The 20,381-nt window shown below is 44.9% G+C and overlaps 1 protein-coding gene across 9 annotated transcripts in view; it reads left to right on the top strand.

The window, feature by feature from the left end:
- The window catches only part of LOC119972279 (receptor-type tyrosine-protein phosphatase mu-like), a 985,231-nt gene that overhangs the window by 716,683 nt on the left and 248,167 nt on the right, over nt 1–20,381 (top strand). For 6 of the 9 annotated variants that reach the window (XM_038808716.1, XM_038808713.1, XM_038808718.1 and 3 more), the window contains exons 14-15: nt 2,646–2,720; nt 10,591–10,726. In XM_038808716.1, the coding sequence (XP_038664644.1) occupies nt 2,646–2,720; nt 10,591–10,726 (211 nt within the window). The remainder of the gene's footprint in view (nt 1–2,645; nt 2,721–10,590; nt 10,727–20,381) is intronic. The other 3 variants (XM_038808721.1, XM_038808720.1, XM_038808719.1) reach the window with 1 other exon arrangement.

The following is a 20,381-nucleotide window of genomic DNA, read 5'->3' as shown; positions in this document are numbered from 1 at the left end:
CGCATGAGGAAGGATTCCCCCTCTAAGTCGTAACTTCAGTGGCAGCGTCATGGGAACACAGAAGTGCAGTGTAAATTGTAGTTATATCATTTTTCTGTGGTTATTCTTGGCAAGCGGGAGAAATCCCGCTGGATATTGAACCCCTTCCCGACTAAGATTACATGTGAATAATTGCGAGGCCTGTTCACGCCAATGAAACCATACCTCCCGCGACAGTTACCACATGCCGGAGAGGTCGGGAAAATATGGAAAAAGTAAACATTTTCGAATTAATTCTTGCGGGCTTCCAATTAGGACCAGTGCCTCCACAGATTGCATCACCCAAAACTGAAGGTGGTCATTTTAAAATAACTGTGTGAATAACATGAGTGTGTGGATTGATGGAACAGTGCCTTTAATCTGGAATGACCACAGTAAACATGATATATTTTTAGAATGCTGTCAATGAGCTTCCACGCTGTCAATTGAAATTTGCCAGTCCTCACACAATGCCATGAAACCCGCCAGGACCATTCACATTGGTCATTATTCATTAATGCTGTGTTGGTCTATGAAATGTAGAACGCCCATTTGCAAATTGCCAAACTTCTCTCATAAAGTAAAATTAACTGAGATGGAAAAGGAAATCACTCTCGAGACACGCTAGCCTCTCCTACAGGGCTGTTTGAAGCAAAACAAAAGAAATGGTAATTGTCACTATGGAGACCATTTACACAATAGTCATGATTTAAAACTTGAGGTGAAGAGGCAGCAACACAGTAGCACAAAATGATTATGCGTCTCGGTGCTGATCAATCAATCAATCCATCAGCAGCACAATTAGAAAGAATCTTGTTACTACACTAGTCATTAAACTGCTGTTCACTACAACAAGCTCACCTCTTGAACTGCCAGTCAGAGTGATGGAAGCAGCTATAAAAAGGCCAGTGACTTACTCTAGCCACCCTGCCAGGAGAAGAGGAGCTATTTTGAGGAGCTTGCTTTCATTAGGCAGCAAGAGTGAAAAAAGAAGATAATTTTAAACAAAATGTAAGTCACAATGAAAGTAGCTATGGGTTAAGTAGCTTGCTCGGGGCGGCACGGTAGCACAGTGGTTAGCACAGTTGCTTCACTGCTCCAGGGTCCCAGGTTCGATTCCTGGCTTGGGTCACTGTCTGTGCGGAGTCTGCACGTTCTCCCCGTGTCTGCGTGGGTTTCCTCCGGGTGCTCCGGTTTCCTCCCAGAATCCAAAGATGTGCAGATTAGGTGGATTGGCCATGATAAATTGCCCTTAGTGTCCAAAAAAGGTTATGTGGGGTTATTGGGTTACAGGGATGGGGTGGAGGTGTGGGCTTAGGTGGGATGCTCTTTCCAAGGGTCGGTGCAGACTCAATGGGCCAAATGGCCTCCTTCTGCACTGTAAATTCTATGACTCTATATTCCAGGTGGAAAGGAACTAGGAGTGCTGCCCATGATCCCCCATATGCTCTGATCCTAATCTCAGTCGAGTTGCTGTCAGGAAGCCTCAGCAGAATGAGGTAACGAGTGTGGGATGAAGAACATTTAATACAAGAACGGAGAGGAAAAAGTAAGACAAGAACTTGTGACCTCAGACAAGTTCTGAGCAAGGGAAGGGAGGCAAAACATTAACCATGTTGAAGTGGGGGGGGGGGGGGGGGCGAGATATTGGAGACCCGCTGATTCTGAACCTCTCTTGATTGGTTTCTGGCTGAAATGCTGAGGCCTAGCACCTGCACTCTCTTGTACATGGTGCAAGAATGGAAGGGGAAAATATCTGGGAAAAGATGAGGAAAAAGCCAGCAGCACTTTGTTTTGCTGAGCCGCTAGATTAAGGTAAGTTATGAATTGAAGTGAATTGAACAATTATTTCCTCTGGCTTGAATGTCGTCAGGCAAACATACAGTTCTTTAAGGGTTAATAAATTAATGCAAGCGTCTGTGTTGTTTTGTGTCCAAAAAGAAAAACCCGGTTCTCAACAGAATAAATTACATTGTCACTTGGCAGCACAGAACCTGAATATTACTGAGAATAGAGGCATATTGCTGAAGCTTTTTGTCCTGCCCTCATCAGGTCAGACACAAGAATGGCAAATTTCAAACCATCACAACAACTTAGATTACAAGGTAAGACGTCTTACAACACCAGGATAAAGTCCAACAGGTTTGTTTCAAATCACTCACTTTCGGAGCGAAGCTCCTTCCTCAGGTGACCTCGTGTTGTAAGACGTCTTACTGTGCTCACCCCAGTCCAACGCCGGCATCTCCACATCATAGATTACAAGGGAAAGGGGTGCTGATTGGTTGGCAAGTTGACTCTGATTGGCCTGTTGCTCACCCCGGCCAATCAGAGTCAACTTGCCAATTGGTCAGCAACCTTTCCTGCTGTGGTATAAATTGCTGTGATGGTTTGAAATTGGGCATTCTTGTGTTTGTCCTGATTTGTCGAAGATGAAAAGTTTCAGCAACATGTCTTTCTTTTCTGCCATATTCAAGTTACGTGTCTGAAATGTTCTTTTTCTTAGATATATAATAGTGCATATATATATATTTATATATATGGTCACTAAGTAATTCTTGATGCTCGTCTAGCTTCAGTCTGGCTTTTTTCTCATGCATGCTGACCTGGAAAATCTTCCTCTGCCATAGCTGCAATAATCGTGACTCAGCTTACAACACCCTATATTCGCATCGCCCCTGCTGCAGGCGACAACCAACTAACAGGTCAGACGTTCAAGTACAGACCAAGTCATGGTGCCATCCTTTTTACCTCTTCTTCACTCACTATCTTTCCCTCTCTCTGTTCCGTTTCAGAGGTTTTATTTTCTCTGTTACCTTCCGCACAGCAAGCTCATTGTGTTCTCACTCCTGATATTCAGTTGAACCTTTTGTGTCCACTCTTGCAAGTTTGCAACTAACCCATGCACTTACGATACCTCTGCACTGCATGCTTTCATATTGCATTTTGTCTGTGAATGGTTAATTGGGCCTAATGTGCATAGATGTATGGCTACCCGACCTTACACAAAACCTTGACAGGACAGAGAAATATTGTATTTACTTGTATTTTTTCCAAGAAAAATAGCTGAATCGGCCTCCAGGACAGTCAAGAGTACCAGTTGAATACATTTGGCACAGTTAGAATTTGGAAACAAGAATTTATCCACATTTTCACGAACATGATTTTGCATCGACAGAGTCAATACAGAGAGAAGATTGCTCCAGGAATAATGTTCTGTCTCTAGTATCCCCTTCCACCTCAGATGGTTCCTGAGATGAAAGGATTGTCCAGGGAGGGGAGTTTGAGTAAACTCGGCCCATACCCTCTGGAGTTTAGAGGAATGTGAGGTGATCTAATTGAAACATGTACAATTCTTAAGGGGTTTGACAGTGATACTGGGAGAATGCTTTCCCTGGCTGGGGAGTCCAGAATTGGGGATCGCTGTCTCAGAATAAGGGCTTGACCATTTAGGACTGAGAAGTGGAGTCAGGCCGACAGAGAAGCAGGCCATTCAACCCATCGGGTTCATGGAGGCCCTCTGAAGAGCAATCCAGTAAGACCCATCTCCTTTCTCTCATCCCGTGGCCCCGCAAGTGTACTTCTTTCAGGTTTCCATCCAATTTCAGTTTGAAATCATTGATCATCTCCACTAGACAGCAAGTTCCAGATCACTGCCACTCACTGTAAAAATTTTACATCAGACCTCCCCCCTCCCCCCACTCCGCATCTCTTGGCTAAACCTCCCTTGCCTTGTACCTTCGGTCAATGGAAACTGTAGTAATCCACGGGAGGCAGGAGTTCCGTCACCACACCAATATTTATTTACAATAACGATATTACAGGAGCAGCTACAAACAGTGCTGCTAGCAGTCCAGTCAACTTAAGACTGGCTCACAAAGCCTACACAGGTGCTTATATGGGCCCCCTCAATGAGCTATCATTGAGGGAGCTCATACTCCAATTGGCTTTATTGGTTGGCCAATTGGAGTTCATTACAGAAACCGTTTTTCTTCATCTACCTTTTCTAAACCTGTCATAACCTCTGTCAAATCTCGCCTCACAGTCTTTGGCTCCAAGGGGAACCAACGCAGCTTCCAGGCAAAATTTTGTCACTCATATTATTGTGAATCTTTGGAATTCTCTGCCCCAGATACCTGTGGATGCTCAGTCTTCACTTATGTTAAAGACAGGGATCAATAGATTTTTGAGCAGTAAGGAAATAAAGGAATATCAGGATAGTGCAGAAAGGTGGAATTAGATCAGTCATGATCTTATTGAATGGTGGGGCAGATTTAAAGTGCCAAATTCCTGCTCCCGTTCCTGTTTCTGATGTTCTTGTGCTTTTATGCCCTGCATACATAACTCTATGGGCACTTGCTATCATCAGGTCCCTTGCCAGAGGACCATTTTCCATTATTGGGTCTTCACAGTGAGGATGAGCAGGCTATTCAACTGTGGGAGCATCATAGTGGGAGCAGCCCAAACCTCTGCTATTCAATGTCTGCAGATTCTTACCTTCCAGCAGGAATCAACCAAGATTGCTCAAGAGAGGGAATTCTGGCTGATTCTTTATCTGCAGACCACAGTGGCAATATGAACAATCATGGTGCCTGCCATACAATACTAACTTATCTCAGTTCATTCAGATCAAAGAACAATACAGCACAGGAACAGGCCCTTCGGCCCTCCAAGCCTGCACCGGTCATGATACCAAACTTTGCCAAAACCCTCAGCACTTCCTTGTGCCGTATCCCTCTATACCCATCCTATCCATGTGTTGCCTTTCGAACACCGTTAATGTATCTGCTTCCACAACCACCCCAGGCAATACGTTCCAGGCACTCACGGTCCTCTGCGTAAAAAACCTGCCTCGCACATCTCCTCTGAACTTTGCCCCACGGAACTTAAACCTATGCCACCTGGTTACTGGCCCCTCCACCCTGGGAAAGAATGCCTGCCTTGATTCAACCTATGATTCAACCTTGCTGATGTGTATGACCAGAGAATTCAACATGGTTAAGGTGGATGAGGAGCAATGTTTATAATGAGTGGTGGAGCGGGCTTGAATGGCCGAACGCCCTTGCTCCTATTTTCTATGTTTCTATGTAATTCTGTCTGAGCATTTATCAAATATGCTGGTGCCATCTTATGGCAGGATGTCTAGATTTCACTGGTCTGACAGTTTAAATATTTTCTAAGTTATCACTATTTAGAAAATAGTCGGCCATGGCTCAGCGGGTCACACGTTCACCTTCCAGTCAGAAGATTGCGGCTTCAAATCCCACTCCAGAAACTTGAGCACAAATCCTGGCTGGCACACCACAGCAGTACTGAGGGAGTGCTGCACTTCCGAAGGTGTCATCTTTTGGATGAAATGTTCAAACCGTCTGTCTGTCTTGCCAGGTGGACATATAAAATCCCGAGGCGCTGATTCCAATAAGAGCTGGGGAATTCCCCTGCATACTCTGACCAATATCTATCCCCCCAACCAGCATCACCAAGAACAGATGACCAGGCCATTATCACATTTCTGCTTGGATGAACTTATTGTGTGCCAACTGGCCACCATGCTCCCTCCATTATTCATGACAACACTTCGAAGTACTTCATTGGCTGTAAAGCACTTTTGGATACCTGGCGATCATGAAAGGTGCAAGTCTTTCATTATATTCTTTTTCATTGGAAGGCTTGAGGAAGTATCTTATTGGGACGTCAAAGAACCAATAGTCAAATGAACAAGTCTTTATGTAAACAGTTACTGAACTGCATCTTTTCATGTTCACAATGTTTGCCGAACATCCTCATGCAGTAATTATTTAGAAATAAATCTACCTTGCTCGAGGAATGGACTGTTCTTCAGGCTTTCAATTGGATGATTGATGAAAAATAAAGTCATTTTGAACAGCAAGCAATGGCTCCCTTCTCTTTCCAGGTCATTTGTGACTAAGTTAAGATCGAGGTAAAAGGTCCATTTGCGTACACTGTATAAATCGTTCCGTGAGAAGCATTGTGAGGACTGAATACATTTGGTGACAGGTGTGCCGGAATGGTGATTGGATGCAGCAGAGTGCACAACGTTGGCCATGCGATGGTGTTTGGGTGAACATAATGATTCATTGCTGCCAAGCACAAACATGGACGTGAAGGGAGTGCACGACTTAATGTGGCACCAGAATCAGCACGTGAATGAGCCCTCAGTAAAACAAAACCCGAAGTAGAATCTGTAAAATACAACTGAGTTTGCTTAACTCTTAGTTACTCTAGCAATCTTACCAAAGTGACAGCCCCAAAGTCGCTGTGTGCAGTAATTATCGCACAAACCCATCTGCCGTCACTTCGTCTACTTTTGGTGGAAGTGGTAACTCGGTGAAATATGAGCTTGTGTTGTCCTGTACAAAAGGTTTTGGCAAGTGTGGTCATGTTTCTCTTCTGTCCTGAGAGGCTGGACTGCTTTACATTTAATCTTGTGCAATTCTGTGGGTCCAGTTTTGAGGGTCAGGGCTGGCTGTGTCACAGGAGCCTGATATAAACTGAAACAGACTTTTGTCCCTTCCGCAACACAAACCAAATGCATTTTAATACTCTCCGGTGTCATTTATGATTTATCGCCCCTCTTTTTCTCATATTTGTGAGATGAATTTGTCATTTCAACCATGGTTATCCAAGCTATGACACAGCACAGTAATGTGAAAATATTAAGAGCCTCCATATCGTGCACCATGTAAGAATGTTCTTTGATACTTCACTGAGTCTAATGACTGACAATATTTCCCTGCTTTCCATGCAGCGGTTGATAGCCAATTAACTTTGCTGCAAAAATACTGTCTAAGGAAATTGACTGTAAATAGAAAATGCTTTTGCTCTGGCAGTTTTCTTGTGTTAAGGTGAAATCATTGTTTAAATATAGTCATTTCCTTTTGCTTAGTTGATACTGCCAGTGCGTATCTAAGTCACATGTTTTAGAAGATATCAGATTTGACCCTGATTGGTGGAGTAGAAAACTATAGCTGACCTCCTCCTATCCCTCGGTTAAAAAATGTAAAATCAGTCCAGATTCCCCTATCCTCAATGGCAGGTGGGTGTTGCTGTGGGAATCTAATTGTGATGCTCCCAGTCAAATATCCTTTTAACGTTCGACATCTAAACTCACTCTCGAACAAGGATAACAGGCTGAGCTTGATCCCAACCGAGGCAAGTGTCTGCAGGAGAGCATGAAAGAAAGATTGGAGGGTTCTTATTTCTGGTTGACAAATTGGGAAGTGGCCAGCAATTGGAAATTAAGATCACAATCCCAGACAGTCAGTTTTCTTACAGTGAAATAAATGAGATGGTTAATTTGGAGCAGGAGTAGACTATTTGGCCCCTCGAGCCTGCTGCACCATTCAATAAAGTCATGCCTTACCCTGATTTCTGCCAACCCCTGACAACCTTTCACCCCCTTGCTGATCAATAATTTATCTACTTAAAAATGTTCAAAAACCCTGCCTCAACTACTTTTTGAGGAAGAGAATTCCAAAGTTTTTTCCTCATCTCTGTCCAAAATGGGTGATCCTTTATTTCTAAACAGTAACCCCCAAATTCCAGATTCGCCCACAAGAGGAAGCATCCTCTCCACATCCACCCTGTCAAGAACCCCCTGGATGTTTCAATCAAGTTTCTTGCTCTTGTAAACTCCATCGGATACAAACCAGCTAATGTTTTCATATTTTAACCAGAAAAATCAGGGCAAAATTGCCAGGCCTGTATCCATTGACAAGCAGAACAGTGACAACATGAGAAAACATTTTCTTTAACACAGCAAATTATTGTGATGTGGAATGCACTGTCTGAACATTTGATTGTGCCTTTGAAAAGGAAATTGGTTAAATAATTGAAGAGAAAAGAATGAGAGGGCTATGTGAGGAAAGGGAGGAATGGTACTTTAGGAAAGCTGTACTAAAGTATCAGCACAGACACAATGAGCAGAGACTTGTGAAGTTGTTCGGTTTTTGGACTGTGTTTTTAATTTAAGCTTTTGAATTCCGCCTGACAGCTAGCCTTGGTGGTTTTATTGTTAAGAGATTAAAGGGAGCCCAGCTTATTTTACTGGAAAGAAGATGGCAGGTGTTTGCACATGAAGAAAATGGCAATAGCCTATGTGCTAATAGTGGATAGACTATGAGACTTCCAAGTCTCAGAAAATTGTTGGGAATGTCACGTTGCAAACAGTTGTGCTTTAAACTATCCATTTAAATCTAAAATAAAAGAGAGTCAGGGTATCAAGGATAAATAAGTCAGTATTTCTATTTAGATACAAGGCCCGTGTGATGCACATTGATAGGGAGATGGGCTTTGAGAGGGGAATTGTCTCAGATATCCCTGAAAACTCGCAAACAAGTCTGGCATCATCCAGGAGATGGGGAATTTGCTACAGACAGCAAAATACTGTGCTTCACCTCGCAAGAATGCTAATGGGAACTCGTGCTCATATTGAAAAGGTCAAATTCATGAGGAGTTGAAATGAGGCTGGAAGATTTGTCTAGCTTGCATGAGATAAATAATCTCCAGGAAAAAAAACCTCACTTGAAAGATACTTTAATGGATTAAAGTTCACAGGCTAAGAAAGGAAAAGAACAGAAATAAATCCTCAGTAGCTAAGAATCAACTTGGACTGGTTCTGGGAGAATTAAATGTCAACTTAAAGGGCAGGGTAAAATATATCTCTGCATTGGAGGAGGTGCACAGAAGATTCACAAGGATGTTGCCTGGGATGGAACATTTAAGTTATGAAGAGAAATTGGATATGCTTGGGTTGTTTTCGTTGGAGCAGAGAAGATTGAGGGGTGACCTGATCGAGCTGTCTAAGATTATGAGGTGCATGGACAGGATGGATAGGGAGCAGCTTACTTGAAGGGTCAGTCCCAAGGAGAGGGGCAGAACGTTTGGGGGGATGTGAGGAAAAACATTTTCACTCAGAGGGTGGCGAAGGTCTGGAATGCACTACCTGGGAGGGTGGTCGAGGCGGGTTGCCTGACATAATTTAAAAAGTAACTGGATGAGTACTTGGCATACCATAACATTAAAGGTTATGGGCCAAATGCTGGCAAATGGGGATCAGGTAGGTAGGTCAGGTCTTTTTCATGTGCCAGCACAGACTGGATGGGTTGAAGGGCCTCTTCTGCACTGTGCATTTCTGTGATTCTGTGAGCTGTTTTTTCTGTTGTACTAAAAAGAAAAGAGGAATGTTCTGTTTTGTGGTTTGAACTATAAGTTATATACAAATATAGTGTTTAGTCAATAGTGCTCCTAATTCTTTGTCACAGTGAAAGTTTTAAAATGTGAAATCCTGGATCATCGTTTCAGCTATTGTGTGGAAATCTGGCTTTGTTTTTAAAAGTTATCGGTTTCTAGGCCGATTATGACAGAGCTGGATAGCCTCATTCTGTGCTGTATGATACTGTGATACAATGGGGAGTGGATATGTGAGGTTGGGGGATGGGGAGAGCAACAGCTACAAAATAAATTCCATGACTTCTGCATTTTTCATTATTAACTGATTTACAAAAGAAAAAGGCTATTTCAACAAATGTAATTTTGACATTCCATCACATTTACGGTAAACAGTACAAATGGTAGCTGATAGAGAAAGCCTCCAAGCACCAAGGCATTCAATACTCGAGGCTAGTTATCTCATTCAAACAGATATTAAATGTTTCTGCCAGGACTGCGATCATTCAGTGGTTGCCGGTTTGTGAATAAATTGCTAGGAAATAACAGTTTGCGTACGAGATGTAACTGTGATTTGGAACTCTCCAAGGTGGCAAACACTGTACTGTTTTGAGAGAAACAATAGAGAGGGGAATGCATTGCAAATGAGCTTATCTCGCTCCTTCAGATACTGGAGCAACAAGTGGAAGAACTATTGTTGTTTAATGGAAAATATTGAAGGGTTATGTCCTCGCTAATAATCAGCAGTGGATGGAGGGTTTGTCCCTTTCTCGAGCGTGTGTTAAGGTACAGAAAGGACATCTAATAGGGAGCTGTTGAAGGCTCACTCCTGTTCAATGGTTGATAGCCATTTGATGATTTAAAAGCCTTTGCAAAGAGCGGTACCGCATGATGTATTTTTTACTTCACGGCTTAACACAGGGCTATATTTCACAATAAAATATATCTGGAAGGTGTCTTTTGTCTTGTTCAAGGGTCAGTGGCCTTGAAATATTGATGTTTAAGGATCAGTAAATCAACATTTAATCCATGCACAGTAAATTCCTGTATCTGCTATTTTAATGGGTTTTGAGCAAGTTAATTAACTCATTTAAAGTAAGAGTGGATAATTCTGTTAAAGGAGCACACAATTGTTTTTCATTAATGTGAGCACATCAAAGTTTGGCACGTACATGTTCATGCACTGTAATTTAGAGGGCAGGATACTTTTTTCGGTGTCTTTGGAAAATAATGCTCAAAGGAGGTTTTCATTCCCCCCCCCCCCCCCCCCCCCCCCTCACAAGCAAGATAAGAGTTAACAGTTTCATAGAATTTACAGTGCAGAAGGACCGATGTGGAATTCCTGTTTCTTTAATTTCCCTCCTATGTGAATCTATTGCCTTTCAGGAGGCGCGACTCGCAAACCGAGTGCCGAAGAGCCGGAAAAGCAGACGGACCACACCGTGAAAATCGCTGGGGTTATTGCGGGAATTCTGCTGTTTGTCATCATTTTCCTCGGCATAGTCTTGGTGATGAAGAAAAGGTAAGCGAGAAAATTAGCAAGAAGCAGCGGTGTAGCCATATAGAAATGCATCCGTTTGCTCCTTAAACCCCCCCCCCCAATAGCAGTTCTGAGGCAACACACTATACGTAAAGGAATGGTTTTGCATTTATCAATTGCGCTTTCATTGAATGGACCCAATGTATTAAAAGGATAAACATGGTAATTCCTTTTCAAAAGTAAATGTGTGCATCGCCAAGGGCACCGGTTTTCCAAAGTCACAAAACAAGATGAACAAAAGTCATGGAATACAATCCTTAAAACCTTGCTTAAAAACCCATGGGATCTCATGCGAGAAGGAAAGAGTTTGGCTTATGAGTCATTGCAAAGTAGGGGCAGGATCAGTGTAACATGAGAGGCAGATGACTTTTTCAGAAGAAAGGATAATGCTGTAATCTGTGAAGTTTATAGTGCCTGAATAGGTTGACGCGGTTTGAAAGTGTGGTCCCAGCACAGGTCCATGGGCATTGCATGGCACAGTAATGATGTTGACTATGCAAGGTCAGTTTTAATTCAATATTTCTGTGGTGCTTGTGGCATGGGATGTTACAGTGGTAGAGCCATATAGATCAGGAGCCCTAATATCAGGCACCCAAATTCTTGGGACATTTGAATAATGAGTCACGCATTGTAATACAGCCCTCATAGGTGCACCTTTTATCTGATTTGTGTTCCATACCCAGTATATCATTGCAGAAAATTACTTTGTTTTATCCCTAATGATTTTACTGTCAACTATTATGGTCTTTTGTTAATCTCGCAATCATTAGGGTTCACAATCTACCACACAAGCTCAGTGATAACGTAATAATAACCTGAGCAGAGACCAGTTATTGAAGTAGCACATAGTTGAGTATTAGATGCCTGCATATTTACCCAATTATCTCTCACAAAAGCTAATCAGAAATATTTTTGAAGACGAGATAGCATGTAGAGAACTCCATTTTCATCCTCCTCATTGAGTTATACAAAGGATCTAGGATGCGATTCTAATTGGAAGTGGTGGGATGCTGCACGTATCACCATAGCAATGCAACTCAGCTCAAACTGGTCCCAATTAACGGGTCTGTGTTTCACAGGAAACACCTGCGAGTTGCCAAAGTAACCGTAACCACCCAGCAGATATCTAACATCTGAATTAAAATATACGGGGGAAATGTGTGAGGTAAATATTTTGTGAATGGCTGTGACTGATTGTGTCCGGGACACGTTCAGAGTGCTTCTTAAGAAGAAAAATGCATTCTTAGCTCCAGGCAGGTTCCATGTGATTGTGAAATTAACAAGGCTTTTCAGTGCAGTCTGAATTATACCACAGATGGTTTCCAAATGTGTTTGAAAGTTAACACTGTCGGCATCATATAACAGACACTGCTTCTGAGTTTTGTTACCACAAGGCACCCACTGTCCAGCTACGTCCCAGTGAATACATTGCTTTCTTTCACCGAATTAAGGTATCACTTCCAACCCTTCATGATTTGCAGATTAAATGTGATTAGGAGCTGCAAAGACAAACATACAGGGAACCCAGTTGGTTTGAGCTATCATGTTGTGCTCTACCTACTATCTAAGCTCTTGAGGCAAAGGTCAGCCTGTTTGCTGAGTTTTGCTGGAAAGTTACATGTGCGAATGCTTTCTTAGCATTGATTCTGACTTGTCAGACATGACAAAGAAAGATTGATCAAAGGAAAACATTTAGAAGTGTTCTCAAATACTTTAGACCCTTCGGACTTTGTTTCTCGTTGTCACGGCTAGGTACAATTTAATTTTTCTTTGTTGAGAAATCTTGCCTCAGGCCTTTTGGTACAAGACACCACCGGGGTTGATAAGGGTCATGAAAGAAAAGCTGAGCAACTCAAGTTGTAGCGATTAGATCTCAGAATCCTGCAGTTTGAGATCTTGTGAACCTTACAGCTGAGCTTTACTCAGGCTATTTCATTAATTGGAATAAATATTTATTCTGTCGCTTTTCAAAAGATGTACAGCATGCTGTATTCAGACACAATAGAGAACTCGATCGGAAAGCTTCACCACTATGTGCTGTGATCCACGTTTCCCCGCTCCCCTAAGTGCATAGGGAGAGAATAAATGAAGCAGAAATTTCATTTTAGACAGGATTATCAAACGAAAGCCTCTTTCTTCATTGAAATCCTTTTCTCGACTTCCTTGAGACTTTCTGGACCTTTGCAGGAAGTTTGGACTGCCGTTAAGACCCATTTGCATTTATTTACTACCTCCCGCTGGCATGCGAGCTTGATCCCTCATCCTGTCACCAGCGGGAATCCGGAGAATCGTGGTCGTATCAGTACCCGCCAACGCCAGACGCCGCTCTCAGTTTTTTGATTCTCCGCTGCATCAGGGACCCCACTATTGACGGCGGGCAGCGGAGAATCCAGACCCTGATTTTGTCTATCTCCTAAAGCGAATTCCCAACCTTTATTTATTTACATATAAACCACTTGACCATGGCTTTAAAACAAATTCATGTGTTTATAACTCTTCCAGAAACATTACGCGGGATTCTTCGCAATCGGCGCGACGGCCCGACGCCGGCGTCAAAAACGGCGCGAACCACTCCGGCGTCAGGACGACCGGGAGTAGCAGAATTCACCGCACTTCCGGGGGCTAAGTGGATGCTGGAGGGGTTGGAGCCTCGCCAGCCGGCGCCGAAGGGACTGCGCGAGTCCACCCATGCGCCAAAGGGCTGGCGTGATCCCGGGCATGCGCGGAACCACGTATTCTGGCACATGCTCAGGGGGATGTCTTCTCCGCACTGGCCATGGTGGAGCCCTACAGGGGCCGGCGCAGAAGGAAGAAGTGCTCCCATAGCACAGGCCTGCCCACAGACCGGTGGGCACCAATCGTGAGCCAGGCCACCGTGGCCCCCCCCCTCCCCCCCCCCCCCCCCCGGGGTCGGATCCCCCCGCACCCCCCCAAGGACTGCACCAGCTGACTTACCTTCCAGGTCCCACTATGTAGGACCATATCTAATCCATGCCGGTGGGACTGGCCAGAAACCGACAGCCGCTCGGCCCATCGGGACCCAGAGAATTGCTGAGGGGGCCGCTGCCAAATCCTCCCGACCAGCGTGGCGTGAGCCCTGACCCTGCCCGAAAACCAGCGCTGGAGAATACAGCAGCCGGCGGCGGGGCGGGATTCGTGCCGCCCTCCCAGGGATTCTCCAACCCAGCCGGGGGGGAGGGGGGGTGGAGTATCCCGCCCATTGTCTCTACAGAACCTCCCCCAGATTAATGAAATCATGCGCACACATTCTTCTTAGGATTACACAATATTCTTCAAATATGTATATAAAAAAAACATCCATTCTCACACTGTATTGGTAAATTTAATTCATATGCATTCAGATCTTTCATCCAAATAACTAGTTGTGTCCTCAGCACTGACCTCTGTGGTACTATACTTTTTACCCCGTGCTTCCAGTTAGCTAACCAATGGCAATATGTTACTCTCTAAACAAATAATCTTATCTTGAAGAGAGCCTTTGATGTTGCATCATTTCAACTGCATTCTGGTAATCCAAATACACAACATCTACAGGTTCCCCTCTATCCACCTTGCTCGTTCCTTAAAAATTCTAGTAAGTTAATTAAATATAATTTCACTTTCTCAAGACTATTTGACCCTGTCTGCTCAAATTATAGTTTTCTAAGTATCCTGCTTTAAGCTCTTTATCAGTGGATTCTAGCAATTCACTTATGACACTTATTAGGATAACTAGTCTGTGCCTTTCTGCTTTGTGTCTCCTTCCTATCTTGAATAAAGATGTTACATTAGCTAATTTCCAATCCATTGGGATCCATCCAGAATTTAGGGAGCTTTCGAGGATTATAACCAATGCATCTACTACCTCTGCAGCCACCCCTTTAAGACCCTCGGATGCAGGCCATCTGGTCCTGGGGACTTGTCAGCCTTTAGGTCTAAAGGTTTTCTTAGCACTTATTCCCTAGTGCTGGTGATGGTGATCATTTTAAGTTCCTGCCTACCACTCATCTCTTGATTTTAGATCTATTGAATCCCTGCAGTGCAGATGCAGTTCATTCAGCCCATCAAGTCTGCACCGACCCTCTGAAAGAGCACCCTATCTAGGCTCACGTCCGCACCCTATCCCTGTAACCCCACCCAACTTGCACATCCTTGGATGCTACGGGACAATTTAGCATGGCCAATCCACCTAACTTGCATATTATCAGACTGTGGGAGGAAACCGGAGCACCCGGAGGAAACCCACGCAGACGTGGGAAAAATGTGTAAACTCCACACGGACAGTTACCTGAGGCTTGAATTGAACCCAGGTCCTGGGCGCTGTGAGGCAACAGTGCTAACCACTATGCCGCTGTGCCGCCATTTCAAGTATCTTTGGGAAGTTTTCTAAGTCTTCACTGTGAAGACAAACACAAAATACATGTTCCATCTCTTTGTTTTTTCTAAATTTATTTTTAGGGATATTGGCTTCGCTGGCTGGGCCAGCGTTTGTTGTCCATCCATATTTGCCCTTGAGACGGTGATGGTGAGCTGCCTTCTTGAACCGCTGCAGCCCATGTGATGTAGGTATTCCTATGAGGGAGGGAGTACCAGGATTTTGCCCAGCCACAGAGAAGGAACGGTGATATATTTCCAAGTCAGGGTGGTGAATGACTTGGAGGGGAACCTCCAGTGGTCGTGTTTCCAAGGGCGTGATTGAATGGGAAAATTTCAGTCTGGTTTGGCATGAGGTTGGCGGGGTATTTCTCGGTGGCTGAAGTGGCACCATTGACACCACTATTCAACGGCACTTTGCCGTTTTTTGGGCCTCGGGGAGTTTCTCCCCGTTCAGGCCATACTTAGGCAGCTTTCCTGCACTGGGGAACTGAGCACGCCAGCAGGACCAGGCTCCTCACACATCGAGGCGCCATTTTGAGCGGCTGCCCTATCTCTATGCCCCCTCATTTTTCCCTTTTCCCTTTTCAGGAACCCCCCCCCAACGTTCAGGGCCCCATCTTGTCACCCCGCCAACTTTTCTTGCCACCCAGGTCCAACCCGTGTCAGTGCCAACCAGGCAATGTTGCAGTGCCACAGTGCCTGGGTGGCGCTGCCATGGAGCCAGTTTGGCAGTGGCAAGATGCTCAGGTGCCAGGCCAAGTGCTGGGTACTACCCTGCTCTATCCCCAACATCCCGGGGGGGGGGGGCTCTAATAGCCTGCAAGACCACCCAAGGTATAATCATGCTTGGCCCATGTTTGTGGAAACCCGTGCTAAACGGCATCTGGTTGAGGCCTCGCCGGCGTGGTCGTTGACTCCCAGACGCCGGGTGCATAGTGTATCCAGATATTTAAATGCGCTTAATGGCTCATTGAAATAACATTTTTTGGATCATGCTTAGTGTTCTCAAGTGATTCATAGAAAGTGAAGGGGCAGCCTCGAGAGCAAAGAGGCAGACACAAAGCAAAATGCAGGTAACAAAGCAGCTTCTACCCTGACTTAATGGATCCCTGCAGAGCTAGAAAAATAAACAATCTGATTCGTCGCTTTGAAGTTCCAGTGAGTTGTCAATCAAGATACATGTACCAGGCAATGTGGTATGAAAATCAATGTAAACAAACCAGTTCAAAGCATTCAGCCTCTTAGCCATACAGAGTGCCTTCAATACTTCAAAAGACAATGAAAGTGACTGTGTGTAAAACACTTCCTATGTTTCCACCACTTTAAAGGTATATCCTTATCTCACGCGCCTTTAAACTTTCCACACTGACACACCTTTTAAAGGGTTTAGGATGCAACGGAGAACATTTTCACTATTATTAGGGATGTATAATTATGAGATAATGAGTGAATGCCTAAATAGTATAGGGGTACAGCTGAGCACATTTGTACTTTATTGTGGGAAAACCTTAACTGTTACACACTGACTAACTGTTTAATGGGTTTAAAGGCTGCAGCTGGGGAGAGCAGGGAAGACCTCCGATCTGGACCCCTCCAGCCCAATACAAGATCCCCCTGGCCACCGACCATCACCTTGCAGGAAGGACCCCCCTCAGCACCCTGGTGGCTGTTGTTGGGAGCATACCTACCACCTTGCCACCTATCAGACAACAAGGTGCCAAGTTGTCACTGCCAAGAGGTGGGGCCTTAATGGGAGGAATGGGAGGTGGGAACTTTTGAGGGCGGCGATGAAGGCTGAGTGGGAGGCCTGGAGGGCTGAAGGGGGTTCTGAGACGGGGGCCTTGCCAGCGATCCAGGGTCCGGGGGGGGGGGGGGGGGGGGGGGGGAGGGTGCTGCTGCAGCTGCTTTTGAAATCACAGCATCATTTAAAAAGGGTGCCTCGAGCTCAGAGCTGCGGAACCTGTCCGAGACATTAGGCCCTGTCCCTCTCAGTTGTAACGCGGAAAATCCAATCCAACCCCCAAAAATTTCCAAATGCAACGGAATGGCACGTCAGAGGCAAACCTGGTGCTCAAAGGATTAGGTGCTCACATTTTCCCAAGTTATTCTTCAGTTTGGTTTTCACGATGGTTCCAGCTATCTAATTCTGAAATGATTGTTGGGAATAATCATCGGGGTAATACATCTTGTTATTCATTAAGATTGAATAGCGACCTGGCTATCACAGGACAATTAGAAACAAGGAGACAATTCAGTGTAGTAAGAATTATGGTGCATCCAGATGATGGACGGGCAGTACAGAGCAGTTTGACAGTGGGTAAACTTTAGTGACATGGAACATGTGGATGATGCCAAATGGAGCCGTCAATAGTTCGCTCCACAGTGGTAATGCCACGTGTGCTCGGGAAGATCCCCAATTTGTAGTCTTGGCTCGGGAACGGGATGTAAATGTCATGGTGGATAAGGCAATAAAGGTTTCAGATTACCCCTGAAATAATCACCTCAAAAAACTCAACAGGAAGAAGTCCAGGTGTGTCTGTGCCGCAGAATCGAGACCACAGTAATTCGTTTGACGAGTTAGGCAGTCATGCAATAAAAGTCGTGATCTTAGTCTTAGTAATTTATTCAGGCTTGTAGAATTTTTTTGCATAACAGAATGCAAAAGTTGACAAGAAGCTGGTAATATTCCATTTCTCCTGCACAGCATTCAGTGGCATGAGTGTTAAAAGAAGTGAACCATCCAGGACACAATCAATTATTATTCATAAATTTCTTCCAAATATGAAGTAGATTTTTTTTTTTGTTCACTTTTACAGGATGTGGCCATCGCTGGCTAGGCCACCATTTATTGCTCATCCCGAGTTGCCTGTCAGACGATCATGTCATTGATAATAGTGAGGCACAGGTTATACAGTAGATTACAACAGTAATTGCTATGGAAACATGAGTCGATCATTCAGCCCCTGAAGCATTTCCACCATTCAATTGCCTGATATATATCACAACTCCGTTTACCCACGACACTTAATGCCCTTGCCTAACAAAGACCTATTTAGGTCGACAAGATTATGAAGGGCATGGATAGAATGGATGGGCACTCACTCTTTACCAGGGTGGAGGGGTCAGTCACCAGGGGGCAGAGGGTTAAGGTCCGTGGGGCAAAGTTTAGAGGAGATGTGCGAGGCAGGTTTTTTACACAGAGGGTGATGAGTGCCTGGAACGCTTTGCCAGGGGAGGTTGTGGAAGCAAATCCATTAACGGCGTTCAAAAGGCATCTTGACAGCGGGTGGAGGCGGCTTCATGCAGGGGCACCAGCTTGGCAGCCCTGGTCACGGCTCCCCTACCTCTTTCGCCGGCCAGGTACGCCACCAGCCCTGTAGTGGGGCCAGTGGAGGAAACATGTAGGGGAGGTGGGTGCGTCGGTCTGGGCTCCAATATGTGATAACCATCGATTCACCCCCGGAAACATGGATGGTGGGTTTCGAACATGGTTGCGGGCGGGGGTGAGGAGGGTGGCCGATATGTTCCTGGAGGGGAGCTTTGTGAGCTTGAGGACGTTGGAGGAAAAATTTGGGCTGGTAAGGGGAAATGACTTTAGGTACTTGTAGGTGCGGGTCTTTATACTCAGACAGGTCCCATCCTTCCCACGCCTCCAGCCAATAGGGATCCAGGACAGAATAGTCTCTAGAGGAGAAGGAGGAGAGGGTAGAGTCTCGGATATTTATAAGGTGCTCATGAAAGGGATAGAGTCCCAGACGGAGGAACTGAAACTCAAATGGTAGGAGGAGCTAGGCGCGGAAATGGAGGATGGGGTATGGGCGGAAGCCCTGAGTAGGGTAAACTCAACCGCAACATGTGCCAGGCTCAGCCTGATTCAGTTTAAGTTCGTTCACTGGGCCCACATGACGGTGGCTCGGATGAGCAAATTCTTTGGGGTAGAGGACAAATGCGCTCGATGCGTGGGAGGACCAGCGAACCACGTACACATGTTTCGGTCATGCCCTAAGCTTAGGGGGTACTGGAAGGGATTTGCGGGGATCATGTCCCGGGTGCTGAAAACAAGGGTGGTGATGAGTCCAGAGTCGCAATTTTTGGGGTTTCGGAAGACCCGGGAGTCCAGGAGGAGAAAGAAGCCTTTGCTTCCCTGATAGCCCAGTGACGAATTATGCTGGCATGGAGGGACTCAAAACCCCCGAAGACCGAACTATGGCTTTCGGACATTTCGGTATGGAAAAAAATCAAGTTTGCCTTGAGGGGATCTGTACTGGGGTTCGCCCGAAGGTGGCAGCCATTCATCGACTTCTTCGTGGGAGATTGAATGTCAGCAAGGCGGGGGGGGGGGGGGTTAGAGTAGAGTAGGAGGGATAAATAGGCAGGTAGTGTTTATGGGAGAGGAGCGGCTATGTGCACTGTGGTTTGGTTGAAGTGTTGGTTTTCTGTTGCTGTTGGCATATTTCTGTAATCTGCAACTGTTTACAATGCCAAAAAATACCTCAATAAAATTGTTTGTTAAAAAAAAAGGCTTCTTGACAAACATGTGGATAGAATGGGTATAGAGGGATGCGGCACAAGGAAATGCTGAGGGGTTTGGCCAAGGTTAGTATCATGACCGGTACAGGCTTGGAGGGCCGAAAGGCCTGTCTCTGTGCTGTATCGTTCTTTGCTCTTTGTTCTATTAATGTTACTTTCAAAATGTTCAAGTGCCCCCCTCCCCCCTCCAGCCTCAACAACATTTTGAGTAGAGAGCATTCGATTTCCACTACCCTTTGTGCGAAGAGGTGTTTCCTCATATTATCCTGATCCCACATTGCCCACATTTACAACTGAATGACTGGGGTAAATTTACATCGGGATGGTATCGGTTAATTGGGCAGGTGGATAAAATTTGTAATAAAATTGGAAATATTGGGAATACTCATCAAAAACTGAGTCCACATTCCAAGCCAATGATCTTTCTCTCCACATGTGCTTCCCCACCTGCTGAATATTCCCAGGACTCTTTTTCTTTACTTCAGATTTTTAGCACGTGCTTTTGTTTTGGGGGTGGAATTGATCCCTTTGACATTAAATTGGCCAGGATTTGTACACCACCATCTCTGACAGGAAGTGTATGACCACTCTATGTGATTGATTCCTCCCTCCCAGTCCTCAAGAAGGTGCTACAGTCTGGATCTGGTTTACTTTGATCAGATCAGGAACTGGATATAGAACATCCTCTCCTGTCGACGTTGAGCATTATTGCTCTCTGCCTAGTTTTCCC

The sequence above is a fragment of the Scyliorhinus canicula genome, chromosome 10 (genome assembly GCF_902713615.1).
Source record: "Scyliorhinus canicula chromosome 10, sScyCan1.1, whole genome shotgun sequence".
NCBI lineage: Eukaryota > Metazoa > Chordata > Chondrichthyes > Carcharhiniformes > Scyliorhinidae > Scyliorhinus > Scyliorhinus canicula.
This window is presented reverse-complemented; position numbering and strand designations above follow the sequence as displayed.